The sequence below is a fragment of the Betta splendens genome, chromosome 15, assembly GCF_900634795.4.
Source record: "Betta splendens chromosome 15, fBetSpl5.4, whole genome shotgun sequence".
Lineage (NCBI taxonomy): Eukaryota > Metazoa > Chordata > Actinopteri > Anabantiformes > Osphronemidae > Betta > Betta splendens.
Window position 1 is genome coordinate 13,897,913 of NC_040895.2, and position 20,323 is coordinate 13,918,235.

The 20,323-nt window shown below is 47.9% G+C and overlaps 2 protein-coding genes across 2 annotated transcripts; both read left to right on the plus strand.

Moving 5' to 3' along the window:
- The first annotated feature begins 4,013 nt into the window (after nt 1-4,013).
- On the plus strand, nt 4,014-6,448 carry nkx1.2la (NK1 transcription factor related 2-like,a). The gene is made up of 2 exons (XM_029127082.3): nt 4,014-4,360; nt 5,550-6,448. The coding sequence occupies exons 1-2, from the start codon at nt 4,144-4,146 to the stop codon at nt 6,134-6,136; spliced, it is 804 nt and encodes a 267-aa protein (XP_028982915.1). The 5' UTR covers nt 4,014-4,143; the 3' UTR covers nt 6,137-6,448.
- Nucleotides 6,449-12,378: 5,930 nt separating this feature from the next.
- LOC114842100 (carbohydrate sulfotransferase 15-like) lies at nt 12,379-20,080 on the plus strand. Its single transcript, XM_029127601.3, has 8 exons — nt 12,379-12,591; nt 16,578-17,180; nt 17,257-17,581; nt 17,954-18,097; nt 18,801-18,957; nt 19,037-19,193; nt 19,471-19,618; nt 19,714-20,080. Exons 2-8 carry the CDS (start codon nt 16,764-16,766, stop codon nt 19,902-19,904), a joined length of 1,539 nt encoding a protein of 512 aa, XP_028983434.1. The 5' UTR covers nt 12,379-12,591; nt 16,578-16,763; the 3' UTR covers nt 19,905-20,080.
- The last annotated feature ends 243 nt before the right edge of the window (nt 20,081-20,323 follow it).

A 20,323-nucleotide genomic window follows, 5' to 3' on the forward strand; every position in this document is an offset into this window, starting at 1 on the left:
TCATGAAAACATGATGGTGTTTGTACTGCTGGCTCTTAACTCCAGGCTGACCCAGAAGCCGAGCAGTAACTCGAGATAAGGATGATTTAATTGTTGGAGAGACGAACAACTCGAAGCTGGAAGAAAAATAAATACAAATAAAGGTTCAGATTATTCAAAAAGTGAGAACCACAGTAATTGGAGGCTGTGCTTGGCTGAAAGTCCTCCCAGTAACTTCCAGCATCACGAGAGCGTGGTCTCACGCTGCAGCTCACTAACGATGGTCTCACCCTTGAGGACCATTTGGCAAGGACACAGAAACAAACAGAGATAACGGTCAATGGAGAAATATAAAGGGACAAACACAATCTGTTTTTGCGGTAGATGGAGATAAATGGGGTGTAATCCATTGCCTTCCATTACACCTACCCAGCCTGCACCACGGCCGCTCCTCGCTAACCACAATGATGATTAATCCTACACCCACTATTTATATTTCCTAATTGTAATTAGCACAAATAATTATGGCTAGTGCCTAATTGCCCTTCATAAAGACAGCTCCCCAGGTTTAAACGGGTCCATTTAAATAATGTAACTAATAGCTCTTGCCTTTACGTTGCGGATACATCTTCATTGTTCCACACGTGAACCGTGATGGTTGCTCGTAATTTAACAGGGCGGTCGGGAGAAGGAGTGCAGGTGGCACGGCGGGACTAATTATTGTTAATGAATTATGATGTGACCTTCTCAGAACAATGGCTAATCAATGCTCGCGTTGAGTGACAGTGCACCCGGCGCCGGTGCCAGCGGCCGCGGCGCCGGCGCTAGCGGGCCTCAGCTGCACCGAGAACCGGCAGCTGCAGCTCGTCTTAATGGTTTTCTCCTAATCTCTCCCATTATGTTCTCTGCTTTAGGTTGCAATTACAGTCCTTGTGTGGACAAGAAGAGCCCCGGCCAAAATGTCTGTGTATCCAGGCGAAGGTTCGTTCCCGGTCCTGGTGCTCTGCGAAGACAAAATGCTGCTGTGACCTTGTTGTTCTCCAGTCTTCGGCAAAGACTAATCTCTGCTGATCATATTTAGTGATCTGGCTTCTGGCTGCGCAATCACCTGTAATCCTGCATTTAAGGATTAAATGCTCTGATTCTTGGTTTATCACAGATTCTCACAGACGTGACTCCACACAAATGCAGAGTCATGCAAATGCCAAGAAAAGCACTGTTTAGTTTAAGTGGCCCATTAATGACACAGGAGTCAGGACAAATGGCTGTTTCCACTTAAAACCGGCTCTAGAACAACTTCTCTCTCTGAGTTTGCGAGAAGCTCCACTGTGGTTCACAGAGCTCCCGCTGTGAGGTGGATTTCACAGGTAAAAGTTTGCAGACATGGCTGCACTGTGCCGGATCGTCAGCGTCTGAACTGACCTTTACCTTGTTGTGACAGCGGTGCAATATGACTGACAGTGTCCCTCAGCGTAATTTCCCCCCCGCCCCATATCGCCCTCCATCTCCTCCGTGATGCAGTTGACCCCTTTACAAATCACCCCCAACTTTACACATCTGCTGCCTGTCAGCATCTGCCAGGAGCACTCACCCGTCCCGCCCGTAATGAAAAACTCTCATTACTCGCCTCCACCCAACAGGTATACAGGCCGTTAGGACAATTACTGGGCAATGCCACTGACCTTGTTGTGGGAGAGAGTCAAACAAACACAGAGATCCAGGGGAGAGGAGGCCTGGCAGCAGCACCCATAGGCATGGAGTGCAGGAGCCTCTGCAAAATGGGGCAAGCGTGATACTGTTAGGGAAGACTGTGCCGCATTGATCTACACTGGCACACGTCAATGCCTACCACCGCCGGTTGAAGATGGAGTGGAAGTGCAGGAAGGAGGAGTCGATACTGTGGGATAACTGACGCTGAACAGTCAGACTGGAAACAATCACAAAAATGCTGCTGCATGTTAAACACGGGGCCGCGGTAACATTATGATGAGTCCAAAAATAAGTCCTGATATGGATTTAATATTAGTGCATCAGGAAATAACCTGGGAGGTGCTGCTGTGCACCGGGAAAGGGATGATGGTTGTTTCTGCTAGTTTGAAGCCTAGTGTCGCTCCAACAGGTTTTCAGCTGTGGTGATTTGAAGGGTGGCGCCAAAAGGCTGCGAGGTTTCTGTCCTAAAGAGGAAGCTGCTGCCTTCGTTGGAGGCCTGGACTTCAGAGGAAACGCCCCGACCTGCGAGTGGAGCTGCAGCTCATGATGCTGCTTCTGCCGTTAGACAAATTATCTGGCATTTAGCAGCCTGGGGGCAGCCTCCATGTGATGTGATGACTTTATTGACCCTGGAGGGGGGTCTTGGGTGGAAGTGTGTCTTTTTGGCCCCCTGCTGTGTCTGGCTGGGAGCACTCCACCTCTCTGAGATCTTGCCGCAGCCCGTACAGACTCAGACTTCCAGCCAGCTGCTGTTCCCACTCTGTGAAGTCTACCTGAGGGCTTCTTTGTCCTTGGGGCTCGTCCCTTTGTGCGTCTGACCCACACAAACAGATGTCCCGCCACTGGGCTTTCTCGTAGGAAGTTGTAAACCTCCAGTGTGCGCCGGGCTCCATTCATATGGAGTGAAGTGTCATAGAAGTGTCATACACATGCAAATGTGGACATGCAGACACCCTGTAGGGGCAGATTTAACAAATGTTTGACTATGTAACTGCAGTCCACTCTGACTGGGTAGCATTGAAAGCACCGTGGAGCAGAGCAATCACCTTCCACTGTATAAGTAACGCAGGAAGTTGAGACTTTTAACTGTGTGTAAACATCACGGAATCCCTTGTGCCACCAGCGCTGCACAAAAGCAGCAGAGGGACGGACCCTTGGCCTCCTGTCTGTCTCGTCACTCCAGACCCCACATGCATAAGTGATCAAACATGCAAATGCGCGGACACGTGGTCCGGAGCAGTAGCGCCCACCAGCTGGTGGAGAAAAACGCACGTTTACCCGCGGTTTGAACCTGTTCTGCACAAACACAAATTCATCATTTGAACGAAATTGCAGAAAAATCGCTAATTGACAAAAATCATTTTGGGCCAAAACTAAAAAATGACACTTTGAACAAGCCTTCCTTCGCTCCTCCTGGCCTCCATGTATCCAAAATGACTGTCTGTAGCCATCAGGTTTTATCTGTATTGGACACCTGCTGGGAATATTGATCCTGCTGGTTTCACCGTTTTAGCCATCAGCACATATCAAGCCTTAAACACCCCCTATGTCACTTTATATTTAACACTAATAGCAAAGACGAGGGAGCCAGCTGACGAATAGAAATCCATCGCCTTGTGTGAGAAAACAATCAGTCGTAATTATTTGACCTGCTTTAAACGAGCTTTTATATAATAAGTCATCCTTATGTTTTCCTAAAGAACCTACTAATAGGTGTTTTATAACAAGAGAGCAGACATGTCTGAGAGAGTAGACTCAGAAAGACAAATTTGAATAATAATTAAATTAAATCCTAAAGTATTTCTGCTATTGGTGTGAAAGGTTCTGTGTCTTATGAGGAGATATGGAAACATTACGCCACCGAACTCCAACAAAAAGCACTGCAGTGATGAGAAGAGAAGGAACAGTGTGATAAGGCTGGTTCAGGGTTGTGCATGTTAATATAGTTGAAATGCACGAGTTGCTGTCAGCAGCCCTGATGCTGAAGCTGGCTGTTTATTAACAGAAAGTTTTTCTGTTCAGGGACGCTGGAGTCCCACTCCTGACATTAACGCCTCCAAAAGAGTTTAATTTGGGGAGACAGGGCGATCTCAGATATGGATCAAGCACCATCTGTGCCCAATTTACTTTCGCGTCGTGGATTATTGAATTTAATGATATGGGTGATTATTGACGAATGCTTTGAGCCCATTAGGTGGTCGTGTGAAACACTAAGTGTTTGTATCACGTGTCTGGCTGGGCGATGGGGGAGACAGACGCTTTAAAGACCGCGCTCCGGTCATTTCATTCACGCTGCACGACTGACAGACTGAAGCAGAGTCCACGCTCCGAGGCGTCGTCGCCGCTAATTCAGTCGCGTGAAGCTTGTCGAGAAGAAGACGGTTGAGCTATGAGAAGTTTTGAAGCCTGCGCGTAATTACGCACGTCTTCTTTACAGGTTTTGTGCATAAAAGGATGCTGGACCCGGAGGACTGTGGAGTGACAATGACGTCCACTCACAAGATCTCCTTTTCTATCATTGACATATTGGATCCGAACAAATTCAACAGCAATAGGGGAAGCGAACTTTGCGTCGCTAAGGAGAAGTTCTCCGTGCCAAACGTGGAAGGAACAACTTTGGAGCCGGACAGCCCTGCACGCGACGACCTGACAGTTGAGCGCACGAGAGCAGGTAAAGAAAACGCAGAATTCTAATAATATTACTCAACCTTTACAGATAAACGGATCTCTATGAACTGCATTGTGTGCGTGCATTTTAATCGCACGAACCAGTGTTCTATCATCTATAATTATTAAGAAATTCGCATCTCTGCCGTGTCGTATTCAATTAGGAGCACAATAAAATAGACCAATCAAACCGTATTCTCTCGGTTTGCGCACCATGAAATGAAACGCCATTTCTATCACTTTTATTGTCATCTCTGTGACCTTCCCTTAATTCCAAGGCTGCGTTTCCTTTCAAGGAAGCCACAAAGGCTTGGTCCCAGAGCCCCAGCGTGTGATTGGCATTGGGACAGGCAGGCTAGATAATTGTTTAAATCGTCCCATTGAGGACGCCTCTGCGCGCTTTGATCGATATCCCATTACTGCATCCTGCATATCTCCCTCCAGCACCTTGCAGGTACAAACTTCACACCCCATCCATGTCTGATCCCAAATATCGTTCGATTAAAACTTCCCTTTAAATAGATGACATTTATCGATCCGCCCGCAAATATGAAACTCCATTAGCACGTCATGGCTGAGGTGGCGGAGCTGGATTTAGACGGGATTTCTTTCCGCAACATGACATTTGAGGCGATGTGTGGTTTATAAATTATTTAAGGATTAGTGACCAAGAGACCAAGTCTCCCTTCCTCTGAATCCATGCACCGTTCTGCTTAAACGATTTCAGGATACTAATCAAATACTTTACAGATGTTAAATTTAGGCCTTTAGGCCGTGTTTGGTATTTAAACTGTTCGAAGTGGACAAATAAAAGCATCCTGGCACAACACAGACAGGTTTTATTTAAGCAGATCTGAGTGTTGAGCCTTGATACGACACGTCTGTCAGGAGCTGTCCTTTCAGCACCACGGTCAATTTAGCGCTTTTATCCGCCTTAAAGGCCTGTTGGCGCGCATCCAAACGAGACGCAGTCGTAATGAGCACAATCATGTGTATAGGTGAATAAATAATCTGGGTTATAATAATAGAATAAGCGGCAGAGCGGGAAAGTTTCTTGAAAAACTTCCGCAAACTTAATTGATATGGATGCCATTAAACACTGACATTGCCTAAAAGTTGGGCTTTAATACACAAATGCCTGAAATGAATGTTCCTCATTTGGATCTGAGCTTACGCTTGTTTTTCACTTGCAGAAGAAGAGGCGGACGAAGGCTCTGTGGCCTCCACACGCGCTGACTCCCTCCTGACCTCCCCCTCGGCAGACACAGAGCACTTTTTCTCCGAGGGACAGGACGACGGAGAGTCAGCGGTCCCACCGCAGGAGCCTTCGGCGCACAAGCGGCGGCGCCCGGACCAGGTTTGCGCCAAACCGCGGCGCGCCAGAACGGCGTTCACGTACGAGCAACTGGTGGCTCTGGAGAACAAGTTCCGCGCAACTCGGTACCTGTCCGTGTGCGAGAGACTAAACCTGGCGCTGTCCTTGAGCCTGACCGAAACCCAGGTGAAAATCTGGTTTCAGAACAGGAGGACCAAGTGGAAAAAACAGAACCCGGGCGCAGACAGCCCGTTGCAGTCGGGCTCCAACCCCCTGGTCAGCCCAAACCCGGCTCCCTGTGCGTCGAGCGCCGCCTCCTTCCACCAAACTTTCCCCACTTTCAGCTCCGGGAATGTGATTTTCCACACGACTGGTGCTGTTCCACTTGCATCCACTGGAGGACTTCTGCATCCCTTCATGTCCGCTGGATTCGTCCAGCCGACGTACTTCAATCCGCATATATGAGAAACCCAGACTGACGGTGGTACTTACATCTACAAGGACAAAATTACATCCTGAGTTGGACTTTTTCTGCCCAGAACTAACTAACTGTAACTATTGTACTATTTACATTTCATACTTTATAAACTGAGAAACCTACACTGAGCACAGTTATTAAGTTCCAGCTCCACTGATGCACTGATTGTTTGCTGAACACACCTGATCACACTGTGTATGTGACGGTTCACACTGTGACCTTCTCAGACTTTATCTTATTGCATCCGACCATCTGCAGCTGTGTTTCTAACTGTCACGTCAAGGTTTTTCCAAACATCATCAGTGTAATTTAATTAAAAAGTACATAAAACATCTGTGTGTTAGTGTGTGTGTGTGTGTGTGGCTCTAGTGGCCCATTTAATCCTTAAACATTAATCTGGAGAAAAGTGTTAGATTATCTTTGGCAATAAAAAAACGGTTTATACACTTATTCTAAATACTCAGTATCAAACATCATGATTTTAGTGTGTTTTATGGAGAAGACCAAAGGTACTGTATATTATGTCTATTTGATATGATTAGCTAATAAGGGGATGCTGAGCAATGAGATACGTCACTTACACACTACAGCCACACGGGGGCAGCATTTCTCATTTTAATAATAAGCTCTAACAAGCTCAGTGGTCAGACAGTTTTAATTCGAAGTTGACTTCGCTAATTGGAATCTTACATGCAGCAGATTAGGATCATTTTAATGAAATGGCTGTGTGTCACCTGATTTTGTGTTGTTTTTGAAACCCTAAATCTTGATTCACGCAGCTCATATTTTCACGGATTTGGTTTCGCTGGCGTGCAGCACGCGTGTAGCTCGTTGTGTCTCCAGCTGATACGGAGAATAGCTACGTGTCATTAGCCAACGTGTTTCTGGGTGGGTTGTGCTTCCACAGCCCTGTGGCCCAGTAAGAGGCTTCTGTCTGCAAGTGGAAAACAGTGAGTGTGCAGCTGAATGAGACAGGAGGAAACCTGAGAACGGCCGCTGGGCATTTTTCTCCTGAAATCACTGACAGTTCGAGGCCTGACAAGCGTCCGTCAGTTAGATGTTTCTGGCTGCTGTCATATTGTGGCCAACGATCACCTGTCACAGTGCTGCTGTTTTTAGTTTTGGCTCTAAAACACTGTTTCCTCCCCTCTTTATCAATAACAAGCCCACAAACATACGATAGACACTTTAATAACGGGTTTCTGTCCTTTACAGATTTGTTACTTCTGACTGAAATGCATGAAAGCGCCTGCTTTTAGCTCAGCGGTATTTTCCACTACAGGGTCTGGCAGGCGGCTAAAGACTTGGACAGGTTTGATCAATTCCCTGGGAAATGCGGCATCTGAGACGTATCCCACGGTTTGGCTTGAGGCAAGTGTTATATGACAATGCGATGCATAATTTTGCACCGTATCTGAGGGGGGGTCACTTGGGGTCAGCACGGTTAAAATTCATGCAGGAGAACAGTCAGATGTGAATAGTAATAGTTTTCCTGCCTGTGCGGATGTGTTTATATGTGTGACTGTTTCACATAAGCCCATATATAAAAATAGACCACTTCTGATTCTAAAACATCCTTTTAAAGTAAACTCACAGGTTAATGTGTTTGTGATGATTACTCACTCAGCAAATCAAAACAGGCTTCACACTGATTTAGCCCTGAAAAGGTCAAGTGCATGATTATTAGCTTATTTGAACTGAATATCTAAGACGGTGAACGCGTGCATGCATGATGTCGACTCTCCTTTTAGCTCGTTTCTGCTCTTCATCAGGAGGAATATAAGGTTTTTCGTGCATCACGGAGCCCTGCGGGATGTGATACCGGTAAAATAGCATCGCTTTGCTTCACAATGTCACACAAGCAGACGCGGATGAAAACACTTCCCTTATCACAAACATGCAATCCTGTGAAACCAGAGGCAGAGCAAAGTCGAAGTGAAAGTGAAGGCCACGAGTGAAATCTGAAATCTGCCAGATGCTTTTTCTAGACATGGGTGATTGCAAAATTAACTTTTTTTAAATTAATTTCCTCAAATTATCATTATTTCCAAGGGATTTGCATTGGAATATACTGTAACTGAGGAAAATTCTTTGTCCTCAAGCTTTTGCAAAATTAATTATATTTTATCCATCCCAACCTCATGCATCAAAAAAGACAATGAAAGGGAATGTGTTGTGAAGCACTTCCTGTGTATCTGTTCATCCACTGAGAGCATCGCTCCCTCGCTGGGAGGAACACGTAACCCCAGAAACTAAAGGGAGCGGCACTTAAAAGCAAAAGCTAATCCAGAGATGCTGCTTTCGCCTGAACGGCCACGCTTCCCTTTCTTGCCATCTGATGCTGTGTCTCCCAGCGGGGACGAGGGCAGAGGCGCAGGATCGCGTCCGGCTGAGGGGTTGCGGCTCCGGGGCCGAAGCCTCACCTGCGGATCAGTCAGGAAAACCTACACAGGACGAGACCTGTTGAGCACCTTCGCAGGATTTCTCCGCCACCAGCTGCTGCCTTCAGTTAAGCCCAGTTCAAACCCTCAGAGCTGGAGCTGAAGTTGCTCAGACGTCACACACACAGACTCAGTTTGAGCAGGAAGCGAAGGAATCCATACTTTCCCTTCTGTTTGCCTGCAGTCTGTCATCATTTCAGCTGTCGTCTCCAGATGTTACCAACATCAGGAGAGCGGTGATGAAGTGTTAATAGTAACTTTGCTCTTTTTTATTCAGAATGAAAGCAGAACGTTTGGTGTTTGTGTGTTTTCCAGACAGTCCATATTTCTTTACTCGCCTTCATTGATTTGGTTCTTTTTATGATAAACAACGCTGTTCTTGTGAAAGCGAGAAGCAAAGGATTCCGAAAGCAGCGGAAGTGAGACGGAGCAGGCGCATTCATGATTTAGAGAGAAACTCAACTCGGTGGAAGTGTTTGGACGAGGTCCAGAAAGGCTCCGCCAGCGCATGACCGCTGTCCTGGATAAATATCTGGAAGGCAGAGCTGATTTTCTTCACCTTGTCCATCATTCCCAACTTATCTTGCGAACCTTCAGCGTTTTAATTCTTGTGAACAGGCCAGCGCTGACACACTGATGTGATTGCAAGACTCCTGGCACCGACGTCAGGCCGTGGATGAAAACGGATTTTCCACGGAAAAGGCTCGAGTGCTTAGAAAGTGGCTGTAATGGGATTTAGTCATGGCTGAAGTTGGGGGGATTCCAGGTCCCGGGGTCGACCTGCACCTCGAGCTGAACCGACGGCAGCGTGTTTCATCAGCGTCGTCTCCGACCGTGATTCCATCAGTAAAATGACTCTGCTTCCTATAAGTGACAGACGCTGCCTGTTAGAAGACTCTACACTGTGATGAAGGTTGAATAACACATAACACAAAGTCCCACAAAGTGTGATTCTAGCATCAGTGCTCCCTGCGGTAAAAACAAGCCGACGATCATCATGATAATAGGTGAAATAACCCCTCGCTGACGATGTCTTGTTTATATTCTCGTCGCCTCTCGTCTCTCAAGCTTCACCAGATGTGAGGTTGCGCCGATCGGATGCGTTCAAAGGTCAGCGGCGCTAATAACACAGAGGAGGACGGAGCGCCGGTAATCACAGTCTGTCCTGAACTCAACTCAGAGAGCACACACACACACACACGCAAACACACACGCACACACACACACGCACGCGCGCACACACACACACACACACACACGCACGCACACACACACACACACACACACACACACACACACACGCACGCACACGCACACGCACGCACACGCACGCACGCACACACACGCACGCACACACACACACACACACACACACACACACACACACACACACACACACACACACACACACACTCGTTAGGGGACATGATCTTGCAGTGGCCGCTGAACTGACGGCCGTTTAATGAACTCTGTTGTCGCTGAAACACGCAGTTTGTGTGTTTCTCACATTCAGACACATGAATCCTCAGCCTCAGGTTTTCTGTTGAAAGTAAACAAGTGATGGAGGCACAGAGGACATTCAGGCAACTGAAAATGAAGCGTGCAGCCATAAGTCACAACAAATAGGTAATATGTTGAGTTTAAAACCTTAAATTATTTACATCATTTCACATATCACTGTATGTGCATCATACATCATCACCTTAATTGAGTCAGATTCTTAAAATCACGATCGGATGGGAGTACATATTAAATCGGTGCATTCAAAGTCATTACCAGAGATTCTTCGGGGAAGCCTCTGTCGGGCGTTCATTCACACACAGCTTGTGCTCCTCCCTGAGATAGGAATAAATCGCAATCAGAGGAATTAACAGCAATTAGACTCGGGTCCTCATGCATATGGATGTGCTCTGAAGGGGAGGCGCTCTATTCAAATGAGCCTTTATCTTGGCGGCGCAGCGGCGCTTTCGCAGGGCCGCCGCTTCCACTTGTCACAAATGAACCATCTCACTCTTTAAAGGCGCACACACACACACACACTCACTCTTTAAAGGCGCAGCGGGCGGGAGCTGGTGGCAGCCCCTGACATTTCACTCCACTTCCCCCGGTTTTTCACCCGTTTCCTACAAGAAACAGATGTCATGAGTAACGACGAGGGAGTCGGCGCTCGACAACACAATTAATTTGGTTCCCGCAAAGACGGGGATGTGCACGGACGACTCGAGGAGCCTCTAACGCGTAAAACCCTCAGAGCGAGCGCGTGCGTTCGGGTTTCGTCGTGATCTGCTCTCGGTCGTGTGATCAAAGCTGGAAGCGCACAAACATTGCGTCCTCGTCGTTTGGAGGTGGTGTCAGCTGATGTCACGTTAAATGTCTGGCGCCGCTGCGACGTCATCAAAATACGAACGTGTCACAAGGAAATAACAGGAAACAAACTAAGTGTCGTCTTTAAGTGGATCCAGGGATAGTGTGTTGTTAGTGATGACTGTGTGTGAGAGAGACTCCGTCATGTTAGATCACCTCCATCACAATAATTCTGTTCTGTCATTGAGCTGTTGTGCTGTTCGTGGAGGAACCAGTGACCACGGAGGTCAATGGACTGACTGCCCAGCGTGACGCGACCAACGGGAAATAATAGGGTTCAGGAAAAACAGGCTGCGTTTACGCTTTAGCGTCAGCTGGTGGTTGTTGTTGTTGTCACAAACAGACTCAATCCTTCGGGGAAACGAAACTAAGCAATGCTGAAATGAATGCCGGCAATTTATGTCAAAGAAGTTCAGGAAGTCATTTTGCAACTAATGAGGTTAATTGGCAAAAGGTCTAGATGACATTTTAAGAAAAGCTGGATGTTAAGATCCTCACACTCTCCTCTTAGTCTCTAGTTGAGACATTTCTGATAGAAGGATCTTCGTTCTAACGAATCAGAATGCATGCATTACATAAACACACGGCCCGTGGTTGTGTGGCCTTGCTGTTCAGTTTCGTCTCAACAATGCTGTTGGTTCTATCATTAGGGCTGATGTGTCATTGTGAAAGCCAGACTGACTCCCACTCACGCAGAATGAGTCACGTCAGCTAATGAAAACATTCTCCATTACTCTAAAAAACATTAAAACCACATTTAAACATCAGTGATTACGACCCGTCATGTCCACATTTTGAAGTGAGATAAAATATGGATAAACCGCATGAATAAACTGTTTATCAATTACATAATCAGAAAGCTTTATTCATTGCAACACTGGTCACAGGACATTTGGTTTGGGTCGTGTGCTGAAACAACAATTGTTTTTAGTGCAGTAAAAAATTAAAGCCATAAAGCACGTAGAGCTTCAAACATACTGCTTCTCTGAAAAAGATGGCGCAGAGGCATTAATGGGGTCATTAAGCCCGTTCTTTAATGGAAGCTGTTTGTTTGTGCTTGTGTCTGGAAAACTCACTAAACTGAGCTACTGATACTGATACTGTACAGTCAAAGATTAATCATCGCAAGCGTTTTCAGAATGAAGAGCAGATCGACTCCTCTCTCTCTCTCTAGCTCTCTCTCACTCTCACTCTCTCTCTCGCTCTCTCTCTCTCTCTCGCTCTCTCTCTCTCTCTCTCTCTCTCTCTCTCTCTCTCTCTCTCTAGCTCCTCTCTTCACTCTCCTCTCCTCTCGACTCTCATCTCGCTCTACTCTCTTCTCTCTCTCTCTCTCTCTCTCTCTCTCTCTCTCTCTCTCGCTCTCTCTCTCTCTCTCTCTCTCGCTCTCTCTCTCTCTCTCTCTCTCTCTCTCTCTCGCTCTCTCCGCCGCGCGCACTGCTGAACGGGGAGACGCGGACTCCAGAAAGTCTCGCACTTCCCACACGACGCTTGTGAAAATGTGCAACCTTCACGCTCGGGACACAATCACTGTGGTTTCACCGTTTCACACGTTCACACCTGTTCCCGGGTTTCGTTTCCCTTCGCTGGCGGTCGTCGAGGTTCGTGAGCGACAGCAACGCCTGGAATAAACAGCGGCGGTGAGTATCGTGTCCTAGACAGTTGAACCATTGTATAAATTGATCAGTCGTTTTAATGCACTATATTTCGTTTTGTAATTGAGTCGATAATTATATCAACTTATATAAGCCAAATAATAAGTGCGTATCGTCTCAGACTAAGGTCTAAGGAAGCGCTGTAGTTGACCGTAGTTTGACGAAGTGGAGCCTTAATGCAACTGAAACATTAGAAGTAAGAGTCATTTCACAGAATTCCCATCTTTAACACGTGTGAGCGATGTGTTTGGAACTTTACGTTCCTTCAAAGTAAAAGCCTTCTCATCAAAACTTTCCTCTCGAACAGCTGCAGAACATCTTAGAGTCGTGTCTCTCATTTGTAAACACGCTCTAAAAGTCTTATTGTAACATCACCAATCCATCCTTTTACTGTTGCAAATCCCATTATTTATACATTATCACGTGTCTTTAGGTTGTTATCCAGTCTGCAGCTGTGGTTCCATTGTGAGCTCTGGGTTTGGGCTCGCGTTGCGCTGCTCTCCTCGTGGTTTTAAGGCTGCTCCCCTAAAGTCCAGAACCACAGCTCTTCTTTTGGCCCGGGGTCCACAGAGGCTTAGGTAATGCTCCAAGTATGAGAGCGGAGCCCTGACAGGCTGTTTACACTGTGCTGCGGGGGTCCAACAACAGAGCGAAACGGTTCCTCAACAAACAGCACCAGGAATGTGGGAGGCTGGTGCGATGCTCAAGTGCTCTGGCAGCAGCTCCCAGCTTTTATTTCGAGAGCGGCTCATTTTTAACCTGTCATGGCCACAAGCCTCAGCCGTGCAGAATTGTCTCTGCAGAGTTTCCAGCGATATTTAGGCGGAATGGGCGGACTTCTATCTGCAGCCGTCGCTCCTGCGTCGGCGCTGACGAGAATCCTGACGCTCGTCTGTTTGCGCCGGGGCTCCTTTTGGTTTGCTTTTCCTCCATGTGTGTGTTTTCTGCAGCCGTCTTTGTCGTCATCTCTCTGTAGAACTTCCATGTGACGCAACGAGCCAAGAAAAACCTTTAATTATCTTCATACATGCTGCAGACCTGGGTCCAGTCTGAGTCACAGACCCAGGCAAATTTCCTCAAATGTATTAAAGCATCATAATGTGGGAACGGACTCCTTCCTGGTGAAACGCAGGCACATGATTCATTCAGTCATTCATCACAATTGAGCTGCTGTGCGTCAGTAAAGTTACTTGTGTGCGAGCAGGATTTAGAGATTTGAGTCGGCGCTCGGTGAAAAGCAGCAGCTGATCAGCACCGACGCGTCCTGCTGAAACTGGTTCCCATCAGCACCTCAGACCGTCGGTCAGAACAGGGACTCAGCTTTTCACCTTTTCTCCCAAAGTCTCTTAGTCGCTGCTTTGGATTCGGGCCCGTGTCAGTTGACGCTTCACTCAGGGCGTAAACACAGAGATCTGGGAACCCAGTGACAGATGAAGCTGGAGAAACAAGCAGTCGGGACGATCACAGGCTCAGACTGATCCCCAGATTAGACGCATTTGCTGAGGAATAGTAAATAAACCGTCTGATGCTAACAGCTTAGCGAGCGCGACTAAGCGCTGCTGGTCACTGTTAAGCGTTAATGGTCCTAATCTCTAATTTGAGCACGAAGCCTGCGCTGATGGCGGCCCCTGTCCTGTTAAACAGTAGCACGCGTGTTCCAGACGTTCCCATCGGCCTTAAAGCTCAGCTAAAGCAGACAACCTGTAGCGATTAAGAAAACACGCCGTCCTGCTCGCACACAGTGGAGCTGAGGGCCACATCTGCCGTCCAGATGTCAAGGTGGACGGCGTTGACCTGTCCAACACCAGTTCGACTCCCAGTGATGGAAAAGCGAGCGTCTTGGTGATTTTAGTGGGCTGTGAACGGAGAGGGAGGACTTGTTCAACAAGGGAGCGAGGCGAATCCCACTTCCTGAGATATTCGTGCTCCCGGGAAGCTTTTAGTCGTCCTGCCAAGTTTTCATCCATGATGTGACAGGAAATAGCTAAATAAATGATCTTTGATTGTCTCCCACATTATTTGTTTTCTGTTCATCGAGTTACTTTTACTTTTGATTACGTTTATTTTTTTCCCACAAAGCGAGCGAGCGCTGGTGCTGGATTTTGGTTTCCCATTCATCTTTGTTTGACGTCCTCGTCAGCACCAGGGCTGGTTTATGTCCTTTGTTTTTGGTCCCCCGCCTCCTTCCAGCACTGGGACTCAGCCAAGTCCCAGTCACACAGTGCACTGTACAAAGTCAGGGGGTGTTTACACGCTGATAAACACCAAGACATCTTTAAAACATGTTAAAGATATGTGTGTGTGGAACTGATTTTGGTGGTCACAGCGAGGCCTTTTAAGGCGTTCAGCACCAGCTGTACGTGACCCTTCATAAGAGCTGCACATCTGCATTCAACATGTGGCGTCGTGTCATTTTGTTTGGAAGCTGATTTACATTTGCTGTTTATTTTTGTGTCCTCGTCGCACAAAATGTGCAGTGGCAGATTCTGTCAGAAAGAGACGAGGGAGAAGATGTGCGACACAGAAAGGCAGCGACCAGTGTGTGTGTGTGTGTGTGTGCGTGTGTACGATCAGACACATAAATAACCTGCAATCAACCTGCGTCAAACAAAAACAACAAAGGATTAAAAATGCATTTCCCTGAGTCAATCACCTTAGTTGCTCCTAGTGGTGACAATAAGTAAATAAACAGTGGACCGCAAGTCGCTGATATATAGTAGGACAGAATAGAGAAAGTCCAGCTCGTATAGTCATATTGGTTCTGAGTGACCGGTCTTCGAACACAACATGAAAACACCCCCTCTCAAAGTGTTATTGGAGTAAATCAAGATGCTTGTACAGTCTCTGCCTCGACTTCCTGCCGGCTGAGACGTCTGCGGACGCTGGAGGATCGTTCTCTGTGACACGCTGACCTTTCTGTCAGTGTCCGTATCAATCAGAGGCTTTCCATCCGTAGGAGGCAACCGTCAAGGCCGAGTGGGGAGTTGAGTTCGAGGAGCGCAGGAGGAGCTGGGCCTCGGCCGGACACCCAGCGTTCCGCTTGCTTCACCCTCAAAATATCTGTGTTGTGCAACTAGTTCCGTGAACTAATGTGCCGATTAGAGTGACATTTGTTGATTTTCCTCAGGCCGAGTGGGTAAAAATATTTAATTATCACGTCTCTGTTTGGTCCTTGAGGTCAGGGATTTTGATGCTGCACTGTATCACGTTCTGCTCCTCTCATTTAATCTGACGCCGGCTGTTTTGCACGTTGCTAATCTTCCACTGCGCTGCATCTGCAGGAGCTGCTCGGAGCGTCACTACTGCTCCTCATCGAGTCGCATGGCGTTTTAACGGCGCCGGTCCTGAAGCGGGAACGACGGGAGCGCTGTGCTCTGTGTGAGATGTTTGGTGGAGCCGGTGCAGGATTCAATTTCGTGGTCCAGTGGGATCGTTCACTTTCATGATCTGAACTCCACAACAAAAGGGGAGAGAAATATGTTGGTTGACGAGGAAGTGTCAGCGCAGTGTTTTACAAAGATTATGCACTTCGGCGTGTGGCCCCAAGCTCTCGAAATAATACTCTCCACTTTCTGGATATTCATGCGGCCGGGAAAGAAAAACGGAACGTCTGCACCGTGTGTGTCCACCTGCGTTAATAACAGACTTCGGTCCCTGGAAAACCTTGATCTCGTGGATCACGTTCTCACGTTAAGAAAGCAAAGCTCGCGTCGTATAATTGTGTGTTTTTAGGGTTGAGTTACGGAGCAGCTATTATTTTGACCCTGAGAGCCTCATGGTGAAGCTCTGCCTCCAGCAGACCACACACTCTGCCGCTGACCCGGAGCGTTTCACGGGGCACCGCAGGAAGGAGGTTCCAGCACCACACGCGCCATTGCAAATATTTACAATTCTTCGTCGTACATTTCAGTGACGATGCGCTTTAATTGAAAAGAAAATATCATTCTAACATATAGATTTGGTATTTACAGGCGGGCCGGCGGACGACTGGGGGGAAAACGCGGGGAATGAAGACAAATGACGCGGCGACGAGCGGGCCGGATGATGGATGGGCGCGTCCCGGCACACTGCAGCCTTGAAGCGAAGCCCCGGTGTGTGTGTGACAGGCTGATCTCCCCGCTCTCCCGTCTACATGCCTGATCTGCCTCCGCGTCACTATGCCTCTCTCGGACTGCAAATATGAGAGCAACGCCCGGCGGGGCCGCGGCTGCGGCCTCCACAGCCTGCCGGTTGCCGGGGGCGACGGCAGGAGGCCCGTTTGTGAGCGCGGGCCGACGCGGGCGCGGCCGGGCCCGGTCGGGCGGGTCCCGCTGTGGCCGGCGACCGACCCGTGGGGCGTCTCCAGGGTCCGGCTGGTGAGCCTGCTGCTGGGCCTCACGCTGGCCTTCCTGGTCACGGCTTCCTACATCCTGACCGGGGACAACAGGCGGCTTCTGCTGGCGCCCGCGTCCTATCGGCTCAAGCCCAAGGATCCCATAGACATGAAGCTGCTGGCGAGGGTCATCAGGTTTAAACTGGAGTACGCGCCCAGGAAGGTGCCTGAGGAGAAGGACGTGGTCGGCACTGATTCTCATGTGAGTCAGGCTAAGAAGTTTAAGGTCATGAGGTCGCGAGGTCGCGAGGTCATTGGTGTGGTCTCTCTCTCCACAGCTGTTCTCCGTCCTCCCTCGCCAGTTCCTCTACAGCACTAAGAGCCCTTGCTGGTTCCAGGAGCTCCCCAACGGCCTCGACGCCGACCCGTACGGGAGGAACCTCTTCGCCTCGCGCTCCAAAGGCTTCAAAGCCGTGTGCGAGCGCCTCAGGACGGGCCTCCAGCAGCGCCCGCGGCCGCTCCGCCTGCGCTGCCTGCCCTACTTCTACATCATCGGGCAGCCCAAGTGCGGCACCACCGACTTGTTCCACCGAATGCTGCTGCACCCACAGCTCAGGTTCAACACCATGAAGGAGCCGCACTGGTGGACGAGGAAACGCTTTGGTGAGTCAGGGTTCAGTGAACTGATTGGGCACTTTCCCTAGAGGTAATTTTAAATGAAAACACTACAGTTTATTTTTTGCTCTTCTTAAAATGGTTCCACTCCCTAACGCCAAAATAAAAGCCTTTAAATCAATATCTTCTCTGGAGGGCTTTTATTGTCCCTCCCTTCAGGAAGTGCTGACACTACAACACACCTTCAAATGCACATTGCAAAATATTGAACTTCTCTATGTGTGTGTAGACGTGATTAAATAACTTTTGATCATTCCCCATAAAACGTTCACCTTCATCTGAAGCTTTTACAATCCAATAATTTAATTTTATGCTGAAGGACTCCATCAGAACTGTTCTTTGTCGTACCTCTGGGTGTAGGGTATATTCGCTTCAAAGATGGCTTCCAGGAAATTTTTCCTGTGGAAGATTACCTGGATTTGTTTGACTTGGCAGCCCACAACATACAGAACGGACTAAGTGGAAATTCATCTGGAGAACATCGTGCACTGCAGCTCATAACAGGTGAACACATACGTGAAAGCTATTGTCAGCGTCCATTATGCACCAGAATCTCTCGCCTTTATACTTTTACTCATATACTCATTGTGTGTTTCCTTAGAACCTTTGAAGTGTCAGACAATCCTGATCATGACTCAAATTACAGAAGCCCTTTGTTTCCTTTTATTTTTATTGTGAGGCTTTTGCTCATTTTCAGTGGCTGTGACCTCAGAAGCACTTCTGTGCTCATGTGAAGTGCCAGAGGGAAATACTGCTCACATTATTCCAGACAGTCTGTGGTCTAGCAGCACAATGACTTTAGAAGTGTGTTGAGGAACGTGGAAGCCTCTGGCTGCTTTTGTGCTTTCATGACGGTGGATTTGGCTGCATGAAAACCCATTCCTGGGCCTCAGCACAGAATAGGTCCAACAAAAGGAACAAGGAAGTAAAGAAGTTATTGTATGTAGTGGACTTTGGGTTCGGGCCTGAAAAATCTATAATCAGTTTTGTGCCTTATTGTTTGAATTTGACTTATATTCCGATGATAAATTTCATAATTCAATTTGAAGTTTGAAACTTTGCTATTGCATAGCAGATAAAAAATGCTTTTGCAACTTCTCAGGAAATTCTGCTCCACTTGTATGTTCCACATTATGTCTGAGTGTCTGCAACAGCCGACGCGTTTGAGGGGAGAGAGGTGACCGTCAGTGTGCCGATATGTCGACAGGTGAAGCCAGTGCTTCCACCATGTGGGACAACCAAGCCTGGAGCTACCTGCACGGCGGCGTGGAGGAGTCGGAGCCCCGGTTCCTGGCCCAGGACTTCATCCACATAGCCAGTCCCAGCGCAAAAATCATCATCATGCTTAGAGATCCAGTAGAGAGGTATGAATGGATCTGTATCCAGTTATATGCCATTTAAAACTTCCAGTTGGCCTAAAACTGTGGCTGATGCTGCTTCCAGGCTTTACTCTGACTACCTCTACTTTAAGATGGCCAACAAGTCGGCGGAAGACTTCCACCAGAAGGTCACAGAGTCTGTCCAGCTGTTTCACTCCTGTTTGACTGAGAGCTCGCTCAGATCCTGTGTCTACAACACCAGCCTGTCCAACACTATGCCGGTCAGCACAAACTGTCTGCGTTTACGTGGGAATAAGATGTGTTGAAACAGAAGCTCTGCTGCAGAGGCGATGACGGTGGCTCTGGTGAATTGGTGCTTGGGCGGTGGCGCCCCCTGGTGGCCGGATGGTGTCTGTACACCGTTACTGAGCACAGACATGCTTTTCCTGGGCAATATTATTTTATGCAGATCACGAGGCAGTACTTTCAGTTTCTATATAAATATTTGCTAATGTAACACATATTGAGATGATGAATGTTTCCTTTATTTGCTTGCAGGTTAGGCTCAACCTGGGCCTGTACAGTGTTTTCCTGCTGGACTGGCTCACGGTTTTCCAGAGAGATCAGGTCCTAGTTCTGCGACTGGAGGACTACGCAGCGAACCTCAAAGCAACAATCAAGAGGGTTTTTGATTTCCTGCGCGCAGGTACGCACAGCACAAAGGCAGCCGTCGGGGTCACATGCCCTTTAGTTTCATTTTAAAGTGACTGTGGGGAGCTGCTGGCTTCCTTTGTCCTGCAGGTCCTCTGTTAGCGAAGGCGGAGGCGGCGCTGACCAAACGGCCCATGTCCAACACCCGGCGCGTGGCGGATCGGAACCTGGGGCCAATGCTTCCAGCCACCAGGAGCCTCCTCAGGGAATTTCACCAGCCCTTCAACCACAAACTGGCCAGTGTACTGGACAATAATGACTTTCTGTGGAGCAGCACCTGAAGGAGACGAGATGTAGATGTGAAGGACAAGGAACTCAATCAAGTTCAAGAAAGCACACGAGGCGCATACTACCTGCATAGAGATGCTCAGTTGCACTTGCTTTTGGTTGTGATATTTATTTGCTGTGAAGTAAATGTGTGATTTTTAAGTCATGGAAATAAAATGCAACAAACATATGTATGAATTGGGTGCTTTTTAGTGTGTTAAAAGGCAACTTTTGTGTTCTATGACAAAGCAAGTTCAAGAAACAGTCACAAGGTGGCGCCAAATTCCATCGAGTGCGAAGCTGTAGCTCAGCATATAGTTTTATACAGGAGCAATGGCTTCATTCTCATCATCTCTCACATAACGAAACTTTACAGGCAAGAAGGAAAGGAATGTGGGTGTATAATAACATAGCACACAGTCAGACGGCACAA